The sequence below is a fragment of the Cavia porcellus genome, unplaced genomic scaffold, assembly GCF_034190915.1.
Source record: "Cavia porcellus strain 051 isolate PalLab524CR breed Dunkin Hartley unplaced genomic scaffold, mCavPor4.1 scaffold_31, whole genome shotgun sequence".
In the NCBI taxonomy this organism is placed as follows: Eukaryota; Metazoa; Chordata; class Mammalia; order Rodentia; family Caviidae; genus Cavia; species Cavia porcellus.
The window spans coordinates 29,260,772-29,287,584 of record NW_026947514.1 but is presented as its reverse complement, the minus strand read 5'-3'; the positions used below and the strand labels follow the sequence as shown (position 1 = coordinate 29,287,584).

At 44.7% G+C, this 26,813-nt stretch overlaps 1 protein-coding gene across 7 annotated transcripts in view; it reads right to left on the bottom strand.

The window, feature by feature from the left end:
* Dpf3 (double PHD fingers 3) overlaps window positions 1–26,813 on the bottom strand; it is a 287,741-nt gene that overhangs the window by 106,808 nt on the left and 154,120 nt on the right. For all 7 annotated transcript variants that reach the window (XR_010044920.1, XR_010044919.1, XM_063241223.1 and 4 more), the window contains exons 4-5: window positions 15,989–16,116; window positions 8,871–8,966 (exon numbers count right to left, since the gene is read on the bottom strand). Coding sequence is in view for 5 of the 7 variants with exons in the window: in XM_063241223.1 (XP_063097293.1) it covers window positions 8,871–8,966; window positions 15,989–16,116 (224 nt within the window). In the remaining 2 variants the exon portion in view is untranslated. The remainder of the gene's footprint in view (window positions 1–8,870; window positions 8,967–15,988; window positions 16,117–26,813) is intronic.

Below are 26,813 nucleotides of genomic sequence, written 5' to 3'. Positions count from 1 at the left end.
CAGGAAATATAATGGCAATTGTCAGCCAGGTTCCTATGCCAATACTGCCAACCTCCCACATGTTTCAAGAAATAGCCAGGCCTGGCATTTGGAGCCCAGGCATGAGCTCAGGCTTGGGAGAGCATTCCCGGACCCTTCTCTGAGGGATGGTCTGCCTCCAGCCTGCAACTATAAGGTTCCTCATGGTCTCTTGGGCTGGACCCTTGAGCCCCATCCTATACGTATTTCCCAGAAAGAGTCACTGTGGTGTGGGGCAGGGGACGGGTGGTGGTCAATTCTACCTTCAGAAATAAGACACTAGCCAAGAGCCGGCCAGCAGTACTGCAACCCAGGACAGTGGCTCAGTAAGGTTTATTTTTAAACCCTTGTAAATCCCACACCGATCATGTGTGTGCACGCTGGCCTTGTCCAGGTCATTCTTCAATAATGTGTATCAGTCAACTCCCAGGAAAGGAGAGGGCGGGCTGAGGTCTTTGGGAGCAGAGAAGGGGCTCCAGATGAGGTTAAGACGTAGCAGCGCCCTGGGCCAGGGAAAATGGGGCAGAAACAGGGCCTGACCAAAAACATGGGCTCGGGGTCTTCATAATGGAAAGGTATGGGTGCTTCTGCATGTACGTACACACGCACACACACACACACACTCACTCACAAATGCATAGGCCTCAATAGAGACTCCACAGCAGAAAGGGCTGTGTCCCAGGCCTGCAGCACTCACACATCACAAAGCACACACTTCACAATCAAGCCCACCTGCCAAGCTGCCGCCTCTGCCACTGCCTCAGCTCAGCTCTAAAACAAATTACAGAATTCCACCTCCTTCCTCTGGCTGCTCCCTGCTCCCTGCCCCCACCCTGTGCACTGACAGCCAGCAGCCTGCCCCCTCGCCCTCATTACTCTGCATTGACCCCAAGAGGGAGTGTGAGGCACTGGCAGTCACCCTGAGGCTCCGACAGGCCCCATACCCATGAAGCCGAGGGTGGTCACCCTCAGCTGCTCTCAGCTCCTGCTCGCCCCCTCGGAGAAGCTAGGGACAGCCTGATGTGTGCAGCCCGCAGCCCTGTCACTGTTGCCTCTGAGCAGGTGAAGGCAAGTCAGGCAGAATGATGAGGCCACTGCAGACTTGGAAAGGATTCTGTGGGACTAGAAATACCCGCAGGGAGAAGAGGAAGGAGTGTCCTCAGTGGACTGAAGTACTAGGACTGGAGGCTGCGAGAAAGCAGGCAGGGGTGGCTCACTGGCCAGATTTAATTCCCCCACCAAAGGGCAGGCAAGCACGACAGATGCACGATCAGACATGCCCTGTGCCTTGGTTTCCCCAACTGCCGTATAGGATTATGATTATAGGGCTTTTAAGGCAATGGGCAAAGATGCTTCCTGAGGTCTGAATACAACTTGCCCTGTACTACTGTTGCCTCCCCCAAGAAGTCCTCTCTGACCACTGACATCCACTATGCTCTCTCGTCCATTCTTTTTCTTTAACCCTGCTCTGTGTCTCCTCACATCACTTAGCATCTTCTGCCATTACGTTACACATGTGTTACTTTACTTATTGATTTTCTGTCTGCCCCAAGTAAGGTGTAGAGCCATCTCTTTGGATCACAAATATTCTCAGAACCAGGCACAGGACCGGCCAGCCTCATAAACAGCCCTTCAACATTTGCTAAATACAAGAATCAGGCAGGCAGTGAGTTGATCATCTTTCGTCTTCTGCTTCATTCTCTGTATCCAAGTGTTATTGTTTTTTCCTTCCAAGGCCATCACAGGCTTTGCATTTCTTCCCTGTTCCTAACCTAGGACTCCATCAACTGAGCCCTGAAAAGCCCAAAGAACCTGCCAGCTGGGCTTTAAATTCCTACTTCCTCAGCCAATCCATGTGGCAGCACTGTCAGACAACTTAGACAAAGGGGATGAGGGGCAGGACTCTGTGATCATTTGTTCATTCACACATTCTTGCATTGCCACCTAGAACTCATTTACCCAGGCATGGCAGCCTAAAGCTTACTCCATCCGGTTCACCCCAGCCTCCAGGGCGAGCCCTATGTTTGCATTCCTTAAGCTCTGCCACGGCGAGCCTCTCCCCTGCCCATGCACACCCAATCATGCATGAGTCCTGCTAGCATCTCATGCCTCAAAATAATCTTCTGTTGAACACTAAAGAGTAAAAAAGAACATCACTTTCAAGTCAGGCAGACATAGGCTCACATGACAGCTGTGTTCGTCAGTTTTTTTATTCGTATAACAAAACACTTGAGTTGAGCTACTTTATTTTAAAGAGAGAAAGAAAGTAGTTAATTTTGACTCGTGATTCTGGAGGTACAAGGTGTAGGGACCTCCTCTGGTGATGGCCTTCATGCTAGCAGAGTCTCCAAGTAGCAAGAGCATCATTTGGCAAGAACAAAGAGCATACATCTGTATATGTCTTTTCTGATCTCTCCCTCTCATACAGTCACCAGGATTCAATCATGGGGGCTCGATCCTCACTTTCTTATCTAATACTAATCACCTCTCAAAGGCCCAATTTCTAAACACAGAAGGTAGGATTAAGTTCCTACCTTCTCATATTTGACGAAAGGGATTAAATAGTGTTACCCACAAAATGGACCCAGAAACACTTCTAAAGCAGCAATGTTGAGAGTTACAAAAAAGTGGTGTGAAACCACAAGGGACAATGCTGGGTCCACAGGAAGTATTCGACAAATTATTTTTGCTCCTTGTCCACGCTGATCTCTGTCACCTCTGGACGTTTGTTGCATATGGTTAGCACATGCTCAGTGCTTGCTGCGTGCTCATGTTACCATACATTTTAGCATCTTCTCCCCAGTTTAATTCTAACATCCTTGAGGGCAAAGATTTTATACTTTATAACGAATCTCTAACGTTTACCATAGTAATATACAAAGTCTATAAAGCTGTCATATAAATTAGCTCAATTCACTCCTGCAATTACCCTATAAGTTAAACTAATTATATTATTATTCCTATTTGTTTCTTCATGAAATAAATTCTGAGATGAGTCATGATTTACCCAATCATAGAACTAGTAGAAGGAGGAGGACCTAGTTTTTCAAGTTATTTTAGAAACTTTGAAATTGAATTTCCAAAAGAAACTCATTCTCCCTTTCATGAGAACCGCGCATTCCATGTCATGTCTCTCTACCGAAACTCCCATTCACATATACTGGTTGGTTGGCCAAGGCTGCCATTATTGTGCCATATAGCCTTACCATTTTGGCCACAGTTGATTGGCTGACTTGGGAGTAGTCAACTGTTTACAGAAACAATCCAATTTTACCTCCAAGTTTATCCAAACAGATCCTATCTCCAAGGGACTCAGAACTGAGAAAGAGTAAATCTAGTTCAGTACAAGCCACTTGCACTGTGACAATCATAAACTGAAGAGCTAAAGGGGCCATGTGCACAAAAAAGCAAGAAAGTAAGTCACTAGAAAATGAAAGAGGGAAACAGAGAGCCAAAAAGCAGACTAAATTCTTCACTATTCTCTAATCCTAAATCCTGCTACTTTCTTGCCCTTCCTGGGGTTTGAATCTTCAAAGATTGTTCAGATTTGGGGCATGACCCAGCAGCTTTTCAAATCCTTCCCATTTTGCTCAAACCATTGAGTTTCCTGAAACTAAAAGACCCTAAATTAGGGCAGACAGTTTCAAGCCAAGAGCCAGTTCTTCTATACCAGTTGTTCTCAAATGGTGTCCTTAGAATCAACATCCAAACTCCTGTGTAATGTACTTGCTCTTTCATTGTTATTCCCTCACAAGTGTGAGCCTGAATTTTTCTGAATTTACTGTGGGGTACATGATGGTGTTTGCACTGTTTGAGTGCTCTTAATTTTTTTTCTGTCTGAGTTTCTAGTATAGCAAACTATTAGTTAACTGAACAAGAAAATTACTTTGGGTGGTTCTTAGTAATTTTTAAGACTGTAAAGAATTGCTGAGACCAAAATAAATGAGAACCATTGGTCCACACCTTTGCTATGAACAGTGCTGAGAGTTTAGTCCCCACCTCCCGGACCTGGTGCAGCAGAATTTGTACTTTGCCAACTACAAATTCCCCTGAACTATACCACCATGCATCAATAAACCTCATTGACTGATTAATTGATTGATTGATTATCCTTACTTGTATGACTCAACAACTTCATGAATTATATAAAGCTTTGATTTCTCAGGCTGAGGTTACCATAGACATAATTATGAATTATTTGGTTTGAACTGCCCCCAATCCTCAGAAATATACCTGGGCAAGGCCCTGAGAGTTGTTCCTTGTGTTTTCACCCTTCTGATGATTTCTAACCTTTATTAAACATTCACAATTAGCTTGCTATTACTATTTTATTATTTTATTTATTGATAAGGAAATTGAGGCCCAGAATATTTACACCATTTGGCCATGGTCAAGCAATTATGTACTTCTCTCAAGGTATAGCAGGTGGTAGAGCTCAGTTATGAGTTCATGAGGTTGTTAGAGCTTATATCTAGATGTCCCTTCAAAGCTTCATGGGCTCAAACGATGTCCCCTCAAAGCTTCATGGGCTCAAACATGGGGCTTCACAGAGTTGGCTGGATTAAGGGTTTGTGATAACTAAATTAGTCCACTGATTGACTTAGCATAATTCTGCATGTAGATGTTAGGGAAGCCTACACTGGATGTGAATGCCACCTACCAACAGGCTTGTAGTCTGAATGGAATAAAAAGGAAAAGGAGGTCTGATGTTTGCTGCTTTCTTCCTGACCTACATGGACTCTTTCCTCTATGATGCCCCGCTGCCATGCTGCCCTACCTTGATGCCAGCTGATTATGGATTGAAACCTTTACAAACTATGAGCGAAAGTAAATCTCTCCTCCTTTAACTTGTGGATGTCAGGTATTTTGTGCTAACAACAAAAAGGTAACTAAGACAGGACAAAAGTTCCAATAATGTACAGCGTGTCTTATAATCTCTTTCTAAGCGCTGGCCTCTTCAATGGGCCCACAGAGAACCTGGAGAGATAGTCAGTGCGCAGACCCTAACCTGGTCTATTGGGATGGAGCCTGGACTCTGTGTTTTTAGCAAGCTCAGGTGATACTGCAGTTGTAGTCCAGTACTACACTGAGGGACTTAGGTCACAGTCTGACAACATGGGAGTGGCTATTCTCCAGTCTCAGCAGCAGTTAGAACTGGCCACTTTAAGGGATAGCAAGGCAGCTTAACTGATGCAACTTCATATACTTATTTATACACAGAGAGATTCACCCACACACTTCTGGGTCTTTCCATAGCTCCCAGTATAGGTAACATGTCCACAATGTCCCTGTACACCAAGGAGCCATTAGCTGCCAGTTGGCCAGCATCAGGAAGACTCCAAGTCTTGGGCCCACTCAGTCCTCTATATCCAGGCCTTTTCTCTCTGAAGTTGAAATATGACTTTTTCTGTGTTTCCCATAATTCAACTGTTTATTCAACGAGTGGACTTTGGCAACATGCTGGACTCTGGATCAGTGAGAAAAATACAGACCAGTGTTCAAATCTTGCCTTCTTTAAATTGGGTGTCCGTGAACAAGTTACTAAACCTCTTGGAGTAATAATACAACAACAATAACAACAAATTACTTAACCTCTTGGAGTAATAATACTTTACCAGAACAAAAGAAGTTCTGACCAATTATAATGGGAGGCATATTTATCACTTCAATTTTTCCAGTAGCCACATTTTAAAGTGGGGAGCTGGGGGAGTAGTTGTGGAAAAACTCATGATTGGCATGGATATTCCCTGGGTTCAACCTCCAGCCCCACAAAAAGAATTTGCAATTTAAATTTAAAATCACAAAAAGAGACAAGTGCATTTAATTCTAGTAATGTATTTTATTTAACCTAATATATCCAAAATACTATAATTTTAAATGCAACTAAAATAAAAATAAACACTAAGATGCTCTGCATTCCTTTTTACATAATATGGTTTTGAAATCTGGTGTTCAGTGGACAAGCAGAAATAGAGCACATAGTATAAAGTGCCTGACACAAAGTCATCCTCCTCTGTGTAGTAGATCTTATTGTGAAGAACCTACCACTGTGCCCAGTTTAAAGTATCCATGAATGCAGACAGCTACTGCTACTACTATGGAGAAGCCACTAACTCCAATTCACTGACTGCATGTTCATTCATTTAGACTTATGTTTGGAGTGCAGAAAATAAAAAGAAGATTATTTTCCAACAATCCACTTCAGTAAGCTTCATGGGACAAGGGGAGGAATGGAAGCAGGTCAGAAGGTACATAGCTCTTGGCGTTCACCAAGGCTCAGAAATTCTAAGCACAAAAGTTTCCTTTAATGATGGAATTAGTTATCTTTTATTTTGTAACTGCCTCTCACCATGAAGTAAGGGGTCCGGGTAAGGTCTCCCCCAGCTTCTATGAGGAACTTTCTAAGGAAGGGTCAGGCTGACAAGACTCAATGGATCAAATTCATGCCACTGAAAGCAGAACAGGTGAACAACACAGACCCCTGTGTGTGACAGTGAGAAGTAATATCATCACCTAGAAAAAAAAACTTTTTGCCTCCTCAAAATAAATGTTTATATATCCATATCCTGAATCTGTTCAAGTGTCTAATCAAAGAGCAGCAGTGCACCCTAACCATGGGGAGTAGTTCCAAGACCCCCACGGATACCTGAAACCCTATATAATAACCAGCCCTACAATTTAAAGCCTTTTGCATCTTCACTAAACACTAATTGCACACTGTGACCACAACCTTTGCAGTTTGGGGTACAGTCACAAAACTAACAGGAATTTCTTTTTTTTCTTCCTCTCAGTTTCATACATAGAAGATTCAGTCTTACCATAGATCTTAGGGAGCTCAGCATTCAATATTTTTTCTTTCCTTAAGTCAAGAACTTTTACTTTTTCACTTATAGGAAATACTTTGCATCTTCTCCAAGGCATAACCAAACTGCCAGTCATGACTCTTACAATTTGGGGCCATTAGTACAAAGAATAAGAATCAGTTGAACACAAACACCATGATTCCATCAACAGTTTATCTGATATCCTGGACACCTATGGTGCTAAGTGACAGATGGGCGGGTGGTATACACAGTGTGGATACACTGGGTGAGTCACATCTAGGGTATGACAGACCTGGATAGCACGAGACTTCATCATGCTATTCAGAATGGTGAATGACTTTAAACTTATGAACCGTTTATTCCTCCAATTTTTCACTTAGTAATTTCACACTACAGTTGACTACAGATAACTAAAACTGTGGAAACTAAAACCACAGAATGGGGAAATTATTGGACCAGTTTTGGGAAATACTAGTGGATAGAGAAAAGCATAAAATACAACTCCACTACATCTAGAACATGAAAAATGCTATAAGAAAACTCAAGTTCTTCAATTAATAAATGGCCAGGGGGAGTGGGGGCAATGTTTATAATGAGGAAGAGACATGTGTACAATAAATGAGACTTAAATTTAAAATAAGACAACCATAGAGAGGTGGTTTTGTTTTCGTTCTTTGAGAAATCAAAGGGAAATGAGCAGAGACTGGATAGTAGATATGAGAACAAGGTTGTTTTTACTAGGTATGAAAATGATACCTACTAAAGATACATACTAAGGTATGTGGTAAAATGTGTAGGATTTACTTTCAAATCTTCCAGGGCAGAGAGGGAGATTAAGCAAACACATAAGCTAACAAAAACAAGGAGAAAAAAACAAATGAGAAAAAAGCAGTCAAAGCACTGGTAGTTGATGAACCATAAGGGAGCATCAGCTTGAGAAAGCCCAGTTCCTGTCATCAGGTGGAAAGATTGTGGTTCACAGAGCAGACCATGGTAGACTACATGAAGCTGTCACCTGGGAACTTGTTATCAAGTACATCAGAGCCCTAGCCCAGGCCCACTAAACCAAAGTTTCTGAATATAGATCCTGGGAACCTGCATTTCAGTTATCTCTGTGTGACGCTGGTTTATGCTAAAGCATGAGAACAGGGACATTTGCCACAGCTATCACAGGGCCCAGACCCATGGGGCACACAAGACTAACCTCTTAGCCAGAGAGGTAAGTCTCACCTAGAGCAGTGGGAGCCAGACCCTCAGCCCTAAAAGAGTGAGTTCTCTGATGGAGAGTTGCAGTCTACCCTTTTAGGGCCAAACCCATTGGGGACCATAAACTGCAGCTCTCTGCTTTCTTAGTTGGCTCCTAATTCTGCGTAGGGAAGTCCATCCCAAAGCAGGTGTCCCAGCCCTGCATTCTGGACAACCCCAGAGATAGCAAGTGTAACTGTTAATTATTATGTCAACTTGACTAGATTAAGAAACTCCCAGAAGATTAGTAAAGCACGCTTGGAAATGTGTCTAGGTGAGTCATAGAGGCATGAGCTTGGGTACTAATGTGGCCCCTGCCCCTTCATCTCTGGCACTCTTCCCAGGCAAGCATCTTTGTTCTGGCATGCTCTTCCCACTGGTGTTTCTGCCATGGAGCCAGGAGACCATGAACTAGAACCTCTGAAACCATGAGCCAAATAAGCCTCTTCTCCTTGCAGTCATGAAAGTTTAATTGCAGCGAAAAGAAAGCTGACTAATACAATAAGGTGGGGGACTTACAGCCTCCTCTCTGTAGTCACGAGTATGGCAGACACACTGTCCTAATCCCCCATCCTCCCTCAGAGCACCTCTGCCTCCCTCCTGACAGCTCTGAACACTTCCAGGTTGTAACTAGGGTGACGGCTTTTTGAGTACTTTGCAAGTATGACCACAGGCATGAGGATGACCTGGCAACAGAAAGCCTGGAATGCATGGCAGCATTGACTGTTTGCCTGGCCTCCATCTCTCTAATCTCTCCCCTCCCTCCTGGCATCCCCTCCTTACCCGTCCTCGGGTCCTATTCTTCCGCTTGGGAATATCTTCTTCTAGATCCTCTTCTTCATTCCCTTCATCTACATTTTCATCATTTTCCAAAACTCTCTGGAAAGACAAGAAAGTCAATAGAAGAGTTAACCAATAAAATCCAAAGGAAAAAACATCAGATGGTAATGTTGGGAGTGTCCCACTTTGTCACTGGTGTTATTTTGTTTTGATTTTATTTTGCTTTGTTTCCTTTTGTTTTGTTTTATAGTATGGGGATTGAACCAAGGGCCTTTGGAACTGAGCTATACATCCAGGCCTTTTTTTTTTTTTTTTTTTTTTTTTTGTCTTTTTCCTTTTTATCGGTACCAGGGATCGAACTCACGACTGCCTGCGTGCAAGGCAGGTGCTTATGCCTCTGAGCTAAATCCCCAGCCCAATCCAGGCCTTTTTAAAAAAAAAAAATTTTAACTTTGAGACAGGGCCTTACTAAGTCAATAAATTGAATTTGCAATCTTCCCACCTCAGCCTCTCATTGAATACAGAGGATTACAGATCTGTACCACCAGTTCTGACAAAACTTACTTCTTTAACGTTATTAATTTTTGTGTGTCTAAAGGGCCACCTGAGAAATACAAAAGTATGTTTCTGCTTTCCCTACCTTTCTGGAACCCCATCCTGTTTGATGCAAGCAAGTAACTTCCTGTGCTTTTAACTAGAAGGTAATGTTAATGTGCTGTTCATAATTATCCATTGTTAGCCAGGCTATGGCAAATGCCTGAAATTCCAACATTCAGGAGGCTGAGGCAAGAGGATCACCCTGAGTTCAAGTCCTACCTGAACTACACAGCAAGACCCTGTCTCAAATGAAATGAAACGAAATGAAACAAAACTATCTGTTGTAAGTTTAAAAGAAAAATAAATTTTATTATAACCTATGGAGTTAAAAAATTACGAATTCAGGTGATCTCTCTGCAACAGGCCTCAGGGTCACATGGCAGGCTATAATCCCATTTCCACTTTACAGTTGAACAAACTGAGGCCAAAAACCATTTCAGCTCTTCAAGACCATACCAAGAAGCATGACGGAGCAAGGTCAGGTTCATGAGTTAAGCTTCCCATTCATTCCTCAGCCCTCGGGACTGCAGTCTAAGGTGCAGTATGGCATTCTGTTTATGCAGGGGCCTATGCACCCTACTTCCTTTAGAAGAGAGGACAGGAGGAGGAGCTGAGCTGTGCACCTCCAGGTTTAAGGTCGTGGCAGAGGACCCAGCTCCCCATGGTGGAAGTGAGCTATGAGGAAAGGGGCTTGAATCTCACTGGACTCCACATCAGAGACGCTGGGGGTTTCTTTATGGGCTCACTGTGTGATCTCAGACAAATCACCCTCTTTTCATGCCTCAAGTTCCCCAACTATAGAACAGGAATTCATACATTCAGTCTACAAACATTTAGCTAATGCTGACTACAAGGCAGGCCCTATGATGCAGGATGGCTACAATCCTGGTGCCAAACAGGTCTTACAGGTCTACACAAATAGACCTAGTGAAAAGAGGTCTACACAACGATGTAACCCCAACCGCTGTCAAACAATGACAGCCAAGTCCAAGTACCCCTGGGGAGGTGTTAGAAGGGAATTTTACCTAATCTGGGGGTCAGGAAAGGCTTACTTGAGGCTGTGACAAAGGGCAATCAGAGGTAACAAAATGACGAAGAGAAGTCTCAAGAACGAGGACAGACAGGAGAAAAGGAAGAGCAGACAGAGGGAACAAACTCCCTGAGGCAGAGGACCATGGTTTGCCTATTGAGCAAAACAGACAGGAGTGACCGGAAATCGGGAGCCTCAGGGAAAGACAGCTGAGATGACACTGGAAAGGTGGGCCAGTGCCACATCACAGGATGGAGCCACAATACTTGCAATGATGGTGTGTGCACCACAAGAACATTCAATGTCACCACCACTGTCCCAGGGACTGCCGAGACAGGACGCCACCTCTGGCCTGTCTTTAAGTGGGAAGCCCAGGAGGGAGCTGCCGGGGGTTCTCTACCCCTGCCTTCCTGCCAGCCACAGCAACCAGGATCAGCTGGTCACAAATCCTTCTGAAGAGCTCAAGGCAGCTCTAGTGAATTCTTCTCTGACTTCTCTACTTGTTTTATTGGGAAATCACCTCCCAGCTGCACGGATGGGTCTCCAGACCAGCCTCAGTCGTTTAAGAGACAAACAGTTTGTCTGCTCGATGCAACTCTAGCCCATAGCTAGGAATGTTGGCCCAGATCCAAAGCAAAGCTCTTGACTTCCTGACCTGCAGGTGGGATACTAGTAAAAGCCAGGCGAGACAATGATGGGTCACATGCAACGTGCCCTTCAGTGACAAAAACATAGGCTACACATAAGGTTTAGTTATTAGGACTATTGTTGCCAACTATATAGCTGTCTTACAGCTTTCTGGATCTTGGAGTCATCTAATCATGGTAAATTCCAAGGGTCTGGAATGTAAAGGTCATTGTTTCTGGCGTCTCAATACAATTCAGGCTCCCCTGTCACTTTTTATGAAAAGGTTATTTATAGCCCTGATGTGGAATCTGGGTTGGAAGGTAAAAGGCGGGCAAAGGCAGCTGAGCTGGTCCCCAGCATGCCACATGGCTTCAGTGTCCAGGAGTGACCGGACTTCTCTCTCCTCAAGGCTTTGTCCTTCCTCTTCCCATCAGCTCCCCTGGGACTCTAGAACCTCCAGTCCACGCCCTGGCCTTAGATGTGCTGGCAGCTGCATTTCCTGCAATGTGGCCCTGACCCCAGAAGTTTCTTTATACAACTTGTCACTTGGGAGGAGCCAGAAGGTCCTAACAAACAAAACTCATTCCATGGCTCAGGAAGCAGAGGGGGAGTCCTGGGTTAGGAGTGAAGGACGGGGTGGTCCAACATAGACTCAGCTATTGCCCTGTGACATACCAGCAGGCCTTGCCCAAGGACGTAATCTGGAAAATAAACACTGTTTAAAATAACTTTTCTCTCTGTTACTCTAAACAGTCTTTACAGTGATGGTAACAGGGTGTTTGTGGTTACATGAGGAAGAAGAGCAGGAAGAAAAAGAAGAAAAATTCCTTTTTAAAGAATTTATTATTTCTTTCCAGGACTGCCTCAAAAATCCAATGTCTCTGCCTCCCCTCCATCTACTCTCCTCTCCATGCAGAGTCAGAGGGATTTTTTTGGTGGGGGGAGGGGATACCGGGGATAGAACTCATGACCACACACTTGCAAGACAGGCATCCCCAGCCCATCAGAGGGATCTTGGTGAAACATAAATTCACTATCCTAACCTTGATCATCCAATTGGCTTCCTTTTTCATTTTATATGAAACCAAAAGGTACTTCTTTGCCCCATGAGGTCTGGGAGGTCCAACTCCTACCACCTGGCCACTTCTACCTGGGCTGTTCACTCCCTACACCGTGCTCTGGCCACACTGGCCTTCAGTCTGTCCTCTCCACATGGCAAGCTCTGAACTGTCTTAGCGGCTTTTTGCATGCTGTCCCTCTTCCCAGAAGGCTCTTCCCTAGGATTTTCTCTGTGCTGGCTCTTCTCAGCTGGCTCCTCAGGCCGAACCCCTTATCTCGCTTAGGAGACTTCCTAGAACCTGTCCCCCTCTTGTACTGAATCCTCATGCTGCTTGTTCTTTTCATGGCATTTAGCTGCTTGGCTTTTCTCCAAAAATGCAATGATTTTGTTTACTTATGTTCTGTTTGTATGAGAAGAGGGGACAGATCTCTCTTGGTCCCTCTGAGTCCTCAGCACCCAATGCACGGCCTGCTCAGAGGAATTCCCCCTTAAACTTGGTCAAATGAGTAAACAAAAATGAAAGAAAATGTATTGCTCATGTACTACATATTTAATAATATACAGCTAATAAAAACACATAAACTCATTTGACTTGTGGTCCTGTTTCAGCTTCAGGCACAGTAAGGAGCTCCATGCTCTGCACATGGGAGCCCTTTGGCCTCAGTCAGGGCTGATGATGACAGTGACACGGTGATGACGACCCGCATGCTGGCTGAGCCCCCTCTGTCTCTACATGTTGGCAGATACCAAGGCCCCTGGGCAATGTTTTTGTATCATTTGTTGCTTATGTCAAAATACAGTAACTAAGCAAAACATACTCTCAAGTATTACGATGATGCAAACTCTGTCTATCTCACCTTCAACATCTGAAGGTCCAAACATGTGGGGAAAGGTAAAAGTAACATATGGCCTCAAAATGCAGAGAGACAGAGAGAGGGGGAGAGAGAGACAGACAGAGAGAGAGAGAGAGAGAGAGAGAGAGAGAGAGAGAGGCAGTATGTCCTGCAAAAAGAGACCCCTTTGGCTAAGGGGGTACTATGAAAGGCTCCGTGAGGAAGCTGCTAATGAGGCTGAGCCCGCAAGCTGAGTGGAATTTGTGCATGTGAAGACAGAAGAAAAGCCAGCACATAAAGGGCTCAGCACGACCAATGCACATGAAGAGCTGAGGGCAAAAAGGAGTCATAGGAAAACCTGCCGAGGGGCCTGAACAGAGGCTGAGGAGCAGAGACAGGAGGCCCAGGAAGGTCCTGTCCACCATTCTGGTTTATTTAGTGGGAAGTAAAAGGTTTTTAGCAAGGAAGGGACACAAGCAGAGCTGTGCTTCAGGACAAAAATATAGCTAGCAAAGTAGGGCATGTGAGAGAGGAACAGACTGGGGCCAGGCCAGCTCATCAGAACCTGGTCACTCGTGTATGCTCTTAAGATATATTTCCTGTCCACCTACTAAGTGTCACACACTGTTTGAGTCCTTGAGACCCAACAGTGAGCAAACAGATAAAAGCTACTAACCTTGGGGAGTTTGCATCCAATTGGAAGAAGACAGACACTAAATAATAACATAACAAGTGAAAATACTTCAAAGTACAATAGATGGTGATGAAAGAAAGAAAGAGAAGAAATGAGAAGTGCCAGGGTGAGGCAGGCACAGGATGTCGTGTTAGATGTCACGGTCAGGCTACAACTCTTAGAGAAAGGGAGGTGAGAGCAAAGAGCTTAAGCAGGAGAGGGCAGAGCCTTACAGGTAGCTGAGGAAGGACATTCCAGAAAGAGATGAAGGCCAGAGCAAAAGCCCAAAGGCAGGGAAATGCCTCATGGGTGCTGGAGCAGCAAACAGAGGTCGGAGACAGCTGTGTGCCTGGAACAGAATGAGTGAGGGGCAGAGGAAGATGCCCCATCAGAGAGAGGTTCGAGGGTCTTACTGTCAATCTAGACAACAGTGACCACTGCAGGGTTTTGAATACAAGGATGACAGGAGCCAATCTTTTAAAAGCTCCTTCTGCAGCAGCCCAAGCAGACAATGGAATATCATTTTACACTAAAAAGAAATGCACTATCAAGCCATGTAATAACATGGAGGAGTTTTCCATGCATATTGCTAAATGAAAGGAACCAATCTGAATAGGCTGTGAGATCCTACCTGGATGACACTTGGAAAAGGTAAAACCATGCAGTCCGGGAAAGATCAATCACTGTAGATATCAGGAGGGTGGGAGGGATGTATAGCAGAGTACAGAAGATGTTCAGGGCAGTGAAACTATTTTGTATGATCCCATAATGGTGGCAACATGTCATTATACATTTCACCTGACTCACACTGTCCAGCACCAAGAGTGAACTATAATGTGAGCCCCACACTTGGGGACACTGATATGTGAATGCAGGTTCACTGATTATAACAAACGTGATTGGAGATGTTGATAACGGGAACAATGCATGTATGGGAGCATAAGACATATGGGAACTTCTGTAGCCACCTCTCCATTTTGCTATGAATCTAAAATTTTTATTTTAAAGAGAATAATTTCTTTAAAGACTCCTTCTGAGGCAGGAGCAGGGAGACCTTTGAGAAAGTACCCGTAGCACTCAGGGAAGAGATGACGGTGGCTTAGATCACCAGTCAACATGGGGAAAAGGGGTTGTGCTCTGGATTTATACAGAAGGCGACAGGATTCCTGGTGCATGGGATGTTAGGTATGAGAGGGAGACAGCAGTCAGAAATGACTGCAAGGTCTTCTGGATAAATAAAGCTTAGAGTTAATGAAGATCTCTACTAGGACTATAACTTATGGAAAGTAGAGGAGGCGAAAAAATAAGTCAGGTGGTGGTAACTAAATGGAAAACACTTGCCCATTCATCTTAACACAGGAATGGCAGAGGAGGATGCCAGCTTCATTGATTCATTCAAGGTCTGTATTGAGCGCCATCTCTGTGCTGATTTGGAGCAAAAGGCTGAGAATACAATGCTGAACATACAGCCCACTCCCTGACTTTAAGGAACTTGGAGGAACTTGGTGGCCCTCAGAAGGCAAACCAAAAATGTAGTCTTGTTTTTTAATATAATCATTATTTTAATAAATCAATGAATTAATTGTTAAATGGAATATAAAACTAATATACTATATATATATAACAAACTATAAAATTTAGGGTGTAATATAAATTTAGCATGAATATAATTCAATTCTGTTATTACTACTACTTTATTATAGCATTAAGTGACATTACTGTAATATTCTATGCCCATCATTGTATTTGATAATAGGAATTCAAGTTAAATGAGAAGAAATGAGAGGAGCACACCACAATAATACTGTGTCCTGGAGCTTAAGCGGTGGCATGAACAGAAAGTAGTGGGCACACAGGGGCAAAAGCCACCATCCCTGCCTGGGAAAGACTAGATTGGCCTTGAGGATGAACAAGTCATGTGGGGAAAGCCTGAGGGGTGCGGTGAGCTGAGCAGAGGCTGGGGCGTAAGGAAGGGAAAAGGCAGGGACTCACTTGGTGAAGCAGTGAGCCTGCAGGATGCCACAGGCACCAGGACTTAGCTCATTTTGTTCCCCATCACTTCCCCAGAACCCAGCACACAGTACCTAGCTCTCAGCAGGCTCAGTAAACATATTTTGAATGGAGAAATAGGGAAATCCAGGAGGAAAATAGATTTAGGAGTACAATGACTTCTGCATTAAATTGAAAAAGAACTTCCTGTTACTGGTGCTAGGAGGCTAGTTGGGACACAGCTCTGTTCTTTAGGGTGACAGCCAGAACTGGAGGGCTGCTCTACAGTGTCCCCAACAGACATGGCGCTACCTGGATCTCCTGGATGCTCTCTTCCTCTCTGGTGTCCACTTTCTTCTCCACTCCCTCACCACGCAGCAAGGCTTCCAGTGTGGTGCTTTCCGAGGTGAACCCGTCCTTCTTCAGGGGCAGCTCCACTTCTGAAAACAACACAGAAAGGCCTGTCAGGCCACTAGAAAAAACATGGACAGGAAGAATGGTTCTTGCGTACATGCATGGACCAGAGCTCCTGGGCAGGACTTCCAAAATAGGAGTATTGGAGTGGGAGAAAGCTTTCCATCTTCATTTTATAACCCCATGGATAAATCCCAACCTAGAGAAAACTGAGGCAAAACAGGAAGTGTGCCAGTGGGATGCAGGATCAGACCACCCGATCCTTTGGCCACGTGACTTTGGACAAGGTTTTCAAGGAGCCTGAAGCTTCTCCACATACAAAGAGGAATAACAGGGCCCCATGCCAAAGTTGTTTTGTGGGGAAGAAAAGTGATCATTTACATGAAGTTTGGAAGACTCTCAAGCAGTATACCAACATCGACCTCCATTGTTATCTCCTTCCTCTGTCTCAGCTCTTATCTGACAACTTCATGATCTCCCCTTGGCCATGCTGGCTGCCCAGCTCTGCTCAGACGCAAAGAGGCTGTTCTTATCAACTCATAGGTATAGTGGAGCTTTTAAAAGCCCAAGAAAAGAAGAAGCAAAGGAAAATGTGCAAGAGGCCCCAGAGCAGCAGAGTGAATGCTGCAGTATCCCCACACCAGGAAAACAAGGAAGCTGGAGGTGCAGGGCATTTTTCCTGAAGGCACTGGAGTTTGATCAGCTACCCGAAACTTTAAGTTACTAGGGCCCATAACTCTGATGGTGAATGACCCCAAAGGCTTATATATTAGAAGCTTGGGCACAGTGTAGCCCTATTGGGAGGTGGTAGAAACTTCAGGAGATAAGGCTGAGGAGGAGATTTGTAGGTCACTAGGGAAGGGCCTTTGAAAGGGATTGTGCAATCTCCATCTCTTCTACTCCCTCCCTGTTGCTTCCTAGCCATGAGATAAGCAGTGTGCTCTTCCTCGCACTCTGTGCCATTGCCATTCAGCATCCTTAACAGAACCCAAAACAATGGGCTTACTTGGTCACTCTCTCTACCGGCTAATTTCCTGCTGTGCTCCCTCCCACTGGCCAGTCTCAACCGGAGGTCAGAGGGCCAGGAGGCCAGTAGATGCAGCCGGCCAAAGTCAACTTCCCAGGGCACAGAGCAGTATGAAGGCCAACAAATGGAAATAAAAAGCAAACGGAACCAACCCTGCTCCATCAGGCTTTATTCTGCCTCCACCAGAACTCTACCTACCATTTCCATCTCCTTTACCTGAGACAGTACAGGTTCACTGTAAGGATCTTGGATATCCCACTAAAACTGGAGAAATGCATCCCAAAAAGAAGGTGAGAAGAAGAAGAAACAGTATCTAAATTCTCTTGATAGACAAGTCTTTGGGATTTTTCTTATCAAAAAAGAACAGAGGAACCACTTCCATGAAGCAGCACTATCACCAACTCTGCCACCGCTCCAACATACCCACCCACCACAGATTCGTACTGATGTGTACTGAGCACCCACCATGTGACAACTCTGTGCTCTGAGACAAGGGACTAAGAAGTGACCAAATCAAAACAGACCCTGCCTTTGGGCAGCATGTACTCTAAGGAGATATATAAAAGGCAAAATTCAAAATAAAGACACAATTACAAAGTGTCTTATATGGTACGGAGGAAAACAGAGTGAATGTGGAAAAAATAAAGGGATGCTACTTTAGACCAAGGAGTCAGGGAAGGCCTGTGTGATAAAGTTTCATTTACGTTGACTGTCAGAAACATTGTCAACTGCTTTAATGAGTGTGGAGCGTGCAGCTGCACAGCTTGCTCTGATGACATGTTACTCTCTCTCCCAAGTCAAAAAGTCTCCTAAACGTCTAATTTCAAACAATTAAAGCATGTTTCCTCATGTCCTGTCCTCAGTCAAAAGAGAACAGCTGGTCACAATCCTTCAAACTTCTAATAATCATATATATTTTTTAAGTTCATATTTTAATATCCCTCTTAGCTTTCCCAACACAATTCTGTTGCCAGAACTGCACAATATTTTAGAGCTGGAAAAAAAAATATTTTAGAACTGGAAAGGGACTTATGGATCACTGAATTCAATCATCTCATTTTGTAATTGAGTCACTCTAGGCTCAGAGGACTTAAGTAACTTCACCAAAAGCCACACAGCAGGACAAAAAATGCAGACAAATGATCTTTCAAGGTGCTGTGGAGATCATGAAAAGAGCCTCCATTCATTGTAATCTCACTAGTCATTGACAATCCAAGGTTGAACCCAACTCTTCTTTGGTACATTCGTATACATGCAGAGGACTTGACACATGGGACACACATATACATGCAGAGGCTCTGCAATTCCTAAAACAGAATAGCTGTTATTGCTATGTGTCACTTAATCCTCCACCATACCAAGACCACCTATTGACAGGTAAGAACAGTGCAGTTCAAGGAGATTTAGAATTTGCCTGCTATCACCCATTTGGGAAGGAGCAAAGTCCAGTCACCGTCCAGAACTCAACCGTCTAAGGACTGTAAGGCTGTCGGGACTTCTTAGGCCTCTCTTTGGTCCTCCCTTAAAAAGTCTTCCTCCAGACCTTCTGTGTGTTTTTGTTGCATTCCTAGACTCTTCCCATAGCTTGCACATTTCAGGATAAAAGGCAGCTTTCTGCTGAACGGAGGACCCCACGCAGCCTGAGCAACCTCCTGTGGTGCTCAGCCTCCCACGATGCTATGAAACCCATACAGAACTTTCCATCATCTATGAACTTTCTCCTCCTCCTCCTCCTCCCCCCCTTCTTCTTCCTCTTCCTCCTCCTCCAGCTTTATTTAACCCCTGCTAAATATGCCTCCCTCCCACTTTCCCAAAATTCAATCCACTCTCTTGAATATCTTTAGCCAGACTACCAGGTAGACACAGTGAGAGAATCAAGAGTGAAAACAGAATCAAATTAGAAAACTACAAAAGGTTGACCTCCAGGCAAAGAGCTTAAACAGCTCTCCAATGGCTCTCTCTGGAGTGGACTCTCCAGAGTCCAATCCCTGCACCAGGGAGGCAAATACAGAAAGAGCCTTTCTCAGGATCACCTAGTGGCCTCATTCTCTCCTAATCACCAGTATTTAATTTGGCTCATATAATTTCTGCTTTCAGATACCCCTGGAGTCATCCCTAGCCTTGCCATTTATTAGTAGTGGACCACAGGCTGGTTACTTAACCTAAATCTCTAACACTTCATGTGTTAAATGGAGATGATCATAGTATCTGTTTCTATGGTGTTCCAGTGAGAATTAAACAAGGTAATGTTCTGCATTAAGAATCTCCGAAAGGACCCATCAAAACAACTTGTGTGAGACTTTATCAATTTCTATTTGTTTTGTTTTGTTATATTCTTTTCAAAACTTGTATTCCAAATTAGATCATATATACAAAGAGCCTAGCATATTGCAAGTACACTACAAATGCAGAATCAGGTTTGAATCATTTGGATTTTAGTGATACAACTACCCTGTCCAATAAAATTGTAATGCATGCCATTGACATCACTTTAAACTTTCTAATAGCCACATCTTAACAAGTAAAGAGAGGCAGATGCAGTCCATTTTAATAATATACTTTCTTTAACCCAAAATTTCCAAAGCATTGCCATTTAACATGAAATAACTGTTTAAAATTTGATGCCATATTTTGCACTCTTTTACTCACATTAAGACTTCACTGTCTGGTGTGTATTTTACTACACAGCACATCTCAACTCACAGTGCCAAATTTTAAACATTCCATAGCCACATATGCCCAGTGTCTGTCGTACTAGACAGTGTGTATTTATAGCATTAAAAGAAATGTTTACTATGATTTTGCTTTCCAAAAATGGAAAGAATTTAAATATGGTTCTAAACATTGCCTACTTAATACCTGGCTGAGCGCTGCTCCCTAAGCAACATTCTAGATGAGCACTGGTGAAACATGGTAGAAAAACACTATGGGTAAAACTTCAAAGATCAGAATGAAAGGGTAGCCACCCCTCCCTACCACCCACCAGAGGGTGCATTCTCTGCCTCCAACTACAGAAGGTCCCAGAGTGAAGAGAGAAAAGAGATAACGCTCCAAGCTCTTGCACAATATACAACCTAGACCGGCTCCTCTTGAACCCTTGGGGATTTCATTGATTCAATTTTATTCTAATATGGTGCATCTGGATATAGATCTTAATAGGATTTAGTAATTCCTTAAAAGTATACTCATTTTGCACCTTACACAAATTTGAAGACCACACATTCTGACAGGAGTCATCAAACATCTAACATTAAAAGAAAATGGTCCAACACACACACACATAATTCATCTTTAAATTAGCCTGATTTTATACACATGGATATAAACCCACGGATCGTTACACTCTCTCCAAAGCAGCAGCAGCTGTCACCCAAGCCAGCCGCCTCCCTGGGCCCCCGTAAGCAGCTCTGCCTCCACTTCTAATTGGGAACAGAGATACTCCTTGGGTGACTTCCAAGCACGATCCATCACACTAGAGACAGCTTCTGTGCAAACCGAAGCAAATCGGTTTCCAAATAAGAAAAAACCTCTTAGACAAACAAGGATTGAAGCATAGAAAGTCTTAAAAAAAAAAAAAAAAGGAAAGAAAGAAAAGGCACAAATACAAGCAAAGAAAAAAAAAAAAAAAGACAGTGAGGAGCAATGGCTTCTCCCCAGGATTCAGACAGGACAGTCCTCCTCTCTGCTGCAGATCAAAGCCACAAGCTTCTGACACAGGTGGCCCAAGCCTGCCACCCAATGCACCGAAAGAAAAGCTTCCACTGGGCTGTTGGAGCCACCGAGCTCATTAACAGGATGCTGGCGAGATGAGTCTGAAAGTGCAACATGGGAGCACAGTGAGTAATTAAATCCCAGGTCATTTAAAATTGCAAACGTCATGGATGTCACAGGCTCACCGAGCCTCTGACTCCTTCTCCCTCGTTATTAGGATCCAGAGAGAGCACTGGGAACCTGGAGCTGTATATGGATTATAATAAAACATGCCATATAAAAAAACAGATTAAGACTGTTCTTCTTTGGGGAAATGCACAGAGCGAGGAGCTGTCCGTTAGCTGTCGAGTTTGCAAAAGATACCATCTTTCGGGAGGCTGGGCCCTGCCAACAGACAGCCTACCCCTGGGGAAATTGTGGTGACACACCCCGACAAGGTGCATCTATCCATCCATCCATCACCGGCTCGCTCTGATTCAAGGCCTGGAGATAGAGCTGTGGAGCCAAAGGGAGGGAGCCATCCCACAGACAATGGCAAAGAATCCTTCTGATCCATCCTGAGCATTCAGATGTTTTAAAATCCTGCCTCTAGTTTTTCTTTAAAAACACAAACATGTAGTTTTGTCTTCTGGGTGCTTATTATTTTCCATAATTAAGCTCATTGTGTGTCCTTGGATTTATACATCAACTTACACCAAGGAGGAAGGAGCTTAACAATCATGATTTCATTTATCCCCATCAGATTCTAGGAGGGAAAAAAGGGGGACACTCTCATCTCTTACCTCACAGGGGAAGACGTGCAAAGACTGAAGACCTGGTCTCCTGAGTGGTGGCAGGCTCAAGAGTCTGTCTGTTCATTCCCTAGGGGAGCCACGCTCTTGGCTGCATTTAACTCCCAGTTTTGTGACTCATAAAGCTCAAAACATGGCACATGGCTGTAATCCTAGCACTCAGGAGGCTGAGACAGGAGGATCGATGTGAGTTCAAGACCAGCCATAATTCAAAGTGAGTTCAAGGCCAGCCTGAACTGCATAGCAAGACTCTGTCTCCAAAAAAAAGTTCAAAATAAGTGAGATTCACACAGAGAAAACCCAGGCTGAACTTGAAGGCTCCCATTACCACTCACTTTAGAATTCCAGGCCAGCCACACAGCCAGAGGACCAGTCGCTCCTGGACATGGCCTTGGTTGTGTTTACCCACTCTTACCAAGTAGACACACAGGGATGGTTTCCAGAATCTGAGGTTGCAAACACACAGAAGTATTTCCTCAGCCATGGGATGCAGAAAAACACCTACTCTGTCGAAGTAAGTCACCACAGATCAAGTAAATACAGCTTAGAAAGATAGGAAGAAGGCAGGAATGGATTTTCCTGGGTGAAATATTTCTGGTGGGGGGCGGTGGAGAAGAGCCACGGTCTCAGTATATGTATGTTCTGGAGGTTGGTTGGTTGGTTTGTTTGTTTGGTATTTTTGGTATAGATTTTTACCATGCAGTTCAGGCTGGCCTTCAACTCACTTTGTAGCCCAGGCTGGCCTCAAACTTGCAGTGAGTGCACTCCTCCTGACTCAGCCTCCTGAGTTCTGAGATTATAGGCATGCCACCATACCTGGCATGGAGATCTATTAGACAGCATGGTGACTATACTCAATAATAATGTGTTATAAACTTGAAAATTGCTAAGAGATAATAGTAAGTGTGTAAGGTTAATTAGCCTGCTTTAATCATTTTATAATATATACATATACTGAAACATTATGTATTACACCATATATACATACATAATTTGTATATGTTAATTATACATTAGTGACATTGAGGGAAAAAATAAAAGTAAATACTTTAAGGGAGTACAGATGACTGGGAAGTGTAATAAGATGCTCTGGGTGAGATCTCAGCTCTGTTATCCAAAACTACCCCCTTGCCCTTGAGTTCCTTATTTGTCAAACTTGGAGAACAAAAGCCACTACCCGTGTTGCTATGTGGGCCAACAAAGCACCAAGCATGAAGCATGTGACACAGGCAGAATGACTGGAAAAGGTAAGCGACCTCCTCATCACCTCCTCAACCCTCCCTCTACCATGCTTCTTGGCTAAAGTGCCTCACCTGACACTCCTGAGCCGCCAGACGCGGGAGGCCCAATTTCCCCAGCGTATGCACGACCTGGGAAGCACAGCAGCAACAGACAGCAGATAGAAGCAACAGAGTATGAGACACAACTCAACATGGAGAAGCTGGCCCTGCTCTGATGCTAGGGCAGGCATGGCTCAGGAAGCTTGGGAGGAAACCACAGCAAAATCCCAGTAAAGAACAGCCTGCTTCTTGAACTATCCTCATAAGCGAGATAAATCAGACTGACATTTGTAAATACCGTATCGTCTCTCTAGTAAAAAAAATAGTACTAAAATGTACAATACACATTGTGATAATGAAAGGGAAAGAATATGCTCTAAAGGATATAACTTTATGTATGTTTAAGTGTGCAAGATAGATAACTGTACTACTAAGTTGTTAGTTTATCCAACAATAGTTTTTACTGTCATTGTTTGATTGTCCACTTTTTATGCTTCGACATTGTATTGAACAACTGCTTCTAAGATAACAATATGTAGGGGCTGGGAATTTAGCTCAGTGGCATAAGTATCTACCTGGAAAGTGTGAGGTCATGAGTTCAATCCCCAGTACTGGAAAAAAAAATAAGATAACAATATGAAATTTATCAACAAGGAATTTCTTACTGTTTTATTTTTAAATTCTGTATTATTTCTACCCTTTTTTCTGTTTTGCTTTTCTTCTTTAAGTAAAAATTTTAAAAAAAGAATAGCCTTCTTTCTTCATCCATTTAGTGAATAAATATTGGGCATTTACTATGTGCTGGGTTCTGGGGACAAAAGGGACACAAAAGGGACAAAACTCCTGGTCCTGGTGGATTGTATATTCTAGTTCATAAGAAACAATACATATAGGGAAGAAACAATACAGGAAATGAACAAGTAAGACCTACAGTGTGACATTTGATAATCAATGCCTTGGAGAAAAACTAAGTGGAGGTGGGAAAGCTGTAGCACGGGGTGAGAGGATGATGATTATTGTTTTTAAATATGGCCAGGAAGACACAGAAGTGGAGGCACAGATATCAAAGCACAGATATCCAGGTAAGCAGCCATCAGTGCAAGGCCAAGATCAGAGTTTCCGGGGCCTTGAAGGGCTGGGTTAGCAGCCAAGACAATGTCAGTCCCTGTCCTGAGGATGATGCCAAGCCACCAGAGGTTTGGAGAAAACAGTGACAAGATGAAGCCTACGTTGTAACAGGATGACTGTTAAAATAACTAAAGAAGGGCGAGGAGAGCAATGGAGAGACCAATGAGATGCATGGTGAGCCTGGTACTCGGGAGGGAGCTAGACCCAGCATGGACAAAGCTTGCATTCACGTTGTCAGGTGCAACCCAACAGAGTCTACACTGAGAGGAGCCCCTGGCCTGTGGTTCAACACTGAACCAGAGTGGATGCTGAGGGTCAGAGCCAGGTACCTGTGTTAAGGGGGCCAAAGTATGGCTCTTTATCATGGCAAGTCCACAGAGAAGTGGTTCTCCAGGAAGAATATAAACCAGCTCACATCAAGAATGGGAGAGAAGACCCAGGCAGATGGCACTGGCTGGCATACACCATGATCAGAGGCGTCATACATGCAGAGAGGAAGCCTTTCAAGTTCATCACTGCCCTGAACAATAGATGCTGGAGGACTGAGCTCTGGGGCCCAAAGAACGAAGTCATATAAGCTGTGGGCCCCACCACCAGGTACCTGGTCTTCTCTCTCTAGTGTATAAGATGCTGGACTGGGATCTAGTAAGACTCTAAAACAAGATGGGCTCCCACTCTGGCTAGACATACAATTGCTGGCAAGGCAGTGAGCTGCCAGCAGCAAGATTGTTGTGCATACATGAGAACCCCAGTGCCCACTTTGCAGTGCAATGTAGAGGTGGAATCGCGGTGTTTCCTCACACGTGCCAACTCCCCTATCATCAGACCCCACAATCCTTAGAATAACTCCCTGAAGCTACTATGATCCACTTTCTGCAGATGAAGAATCGAGGCTGAGGTGCACAGGGAGTCCCCAAAATCACGAAGCCAGTGTGTAGAGGAGTCTGGCCTTGAGGCCAGGCCTTGTGGTCCCTGTTCTATGGCCTTTTTCCCACACAGCACAGCCATTTGGCATAGGGAAGGTCCCTATGACTTATAACCAACGGCTGGGAAGAGGGTAAGGTCACAGTTTTAACTGACCCATGCACCAGAATGGGAATCCAAGGAGAGGCCAGGCTGGGCTGTCCAAAGCTTCTTCTCCTGAGCTCAGTCTCTCTCATCTGCAAAATGGAGACAATGATCTCATCTCTTCGAGTCACGTTCTCCCAGCTTGAGATCAAATGCTGAACACTTTTCTTTCCTACATCCCTTTAATAACTCTTTACCCTCCATCTGTCACACGCCAAGACTTGTGCAGAGTGCTAGGGATGCTAATCATGAACCTGCCAGAGAGAAACAAGTGAAGGACCACGGCGTGTAACTCTGTGACTTCTCAGGTTTATAATCCCTGCTCTGAAGATGGCTCTTTCAGCCCTGACTGCAGCTCATGACACTAATATTGCTGCTCTGCCCACTCCAGCTGCAGGTCCATGGCCTTTGCCACCCCAGGCTCCCACAACCCTCAGGACACAAGCAGTGTCCAGGACATCCAGGCTCAGTTGCTCATTTCAGGCTCCTGTCAAGAGATGCAGGGAGGTCCAGGGACAAGAAGTGGGCCACCTTTCCCCGGCTGCCCTTCTCCTGAGGCCAACAAAGCAGGCTGCTGCTGTTGCAGGCCTCCAAGGATGGATGGCTGCAGGCTCTAACGCTGTGAGAAAGAGATAAATGACTGGTCATTTCCCCCTGATGCACTTGAAGGCATCCTTTCTCCCTGCTGTCCCAAGCTCAGGCAACCCCCCACACAGAGACAGATAAGCACTGACAGACTGGGGTGGGAGCTGGAGTGTCCTTCCCCGTGGAAGGACACAGCCAGCCTCCTCTGCGGGCTGGAAGAAGGTCACGCTGTCCATCAGCTCACACCTGGCTCAAGGTTCCACAGGTCCCTTCCTGTACTTTCCCTATCATGCCCACACCCTCCCAGCTCATTCATCTGAGGAGCACATGGCAGCGGGGAGGGCTGGGGGGCACAGGAGCCCACTGACAGCCTCATCAATCTCAGGCTACATGCTTGGCACATCAGCCTTCCTTCAGCTGTCCCTGGATGGGAGGGTGTTGGGCGGAGGGGGCTGTCTTAGGGAGAAGAGAAATCGCATCGAACATCAGGGAGCAAACGGTGGAAGAAGCTTGAAGACTATTAAAATGTGGGCCATGTACAAAAGCAGTAGGGAACTAATTAAGATGCAGGATTTTCAAAAGCTGGGGAAGTTGGCCACAGCCTACTCCCATCTGTAGAGCTCTGGCAGCTCCCGGAGGCAGGGATAGCACCCCAGGCAACCAGACAAGGATGACTCGGGTCCCACTGCCTTCAACACCCCCTTGGGAGCACCCTTCTGACAGTCCCTATGGCGAGCTCATGGCCCTTCTACTTTGGGACTATGTAGGCTATGGTCTCCTTCAGGATTCCTGCCCCCAACGACATGCCATCGTGGCAGGGGTCCTCCTGGTCATTCATCCCTAACCATTGAGGCACTGCCAAAAACAGGAAAATACCAAGAAAAGAACTAGAACCCTATTTCTGGCTGCCTTCCCTCCCAGAGCCCTTGGAATTCAGCATGGGGAAATGAATCTGCTGCTCCCCAAGTGTCTCGGAGCAGAAGGGATTGGCAAGGCCTCAGGTGCTCAGGGCATTGGCGGAGCACCAGTTATTAAAGCCCTTTCTCTCTGTTAGGGTATCAGTTAGCCCAGAATCAACATGTGTGTTGGGTCTTGGAGCAAATGACACCAGTTTTTACCTTGGCTTCACCACC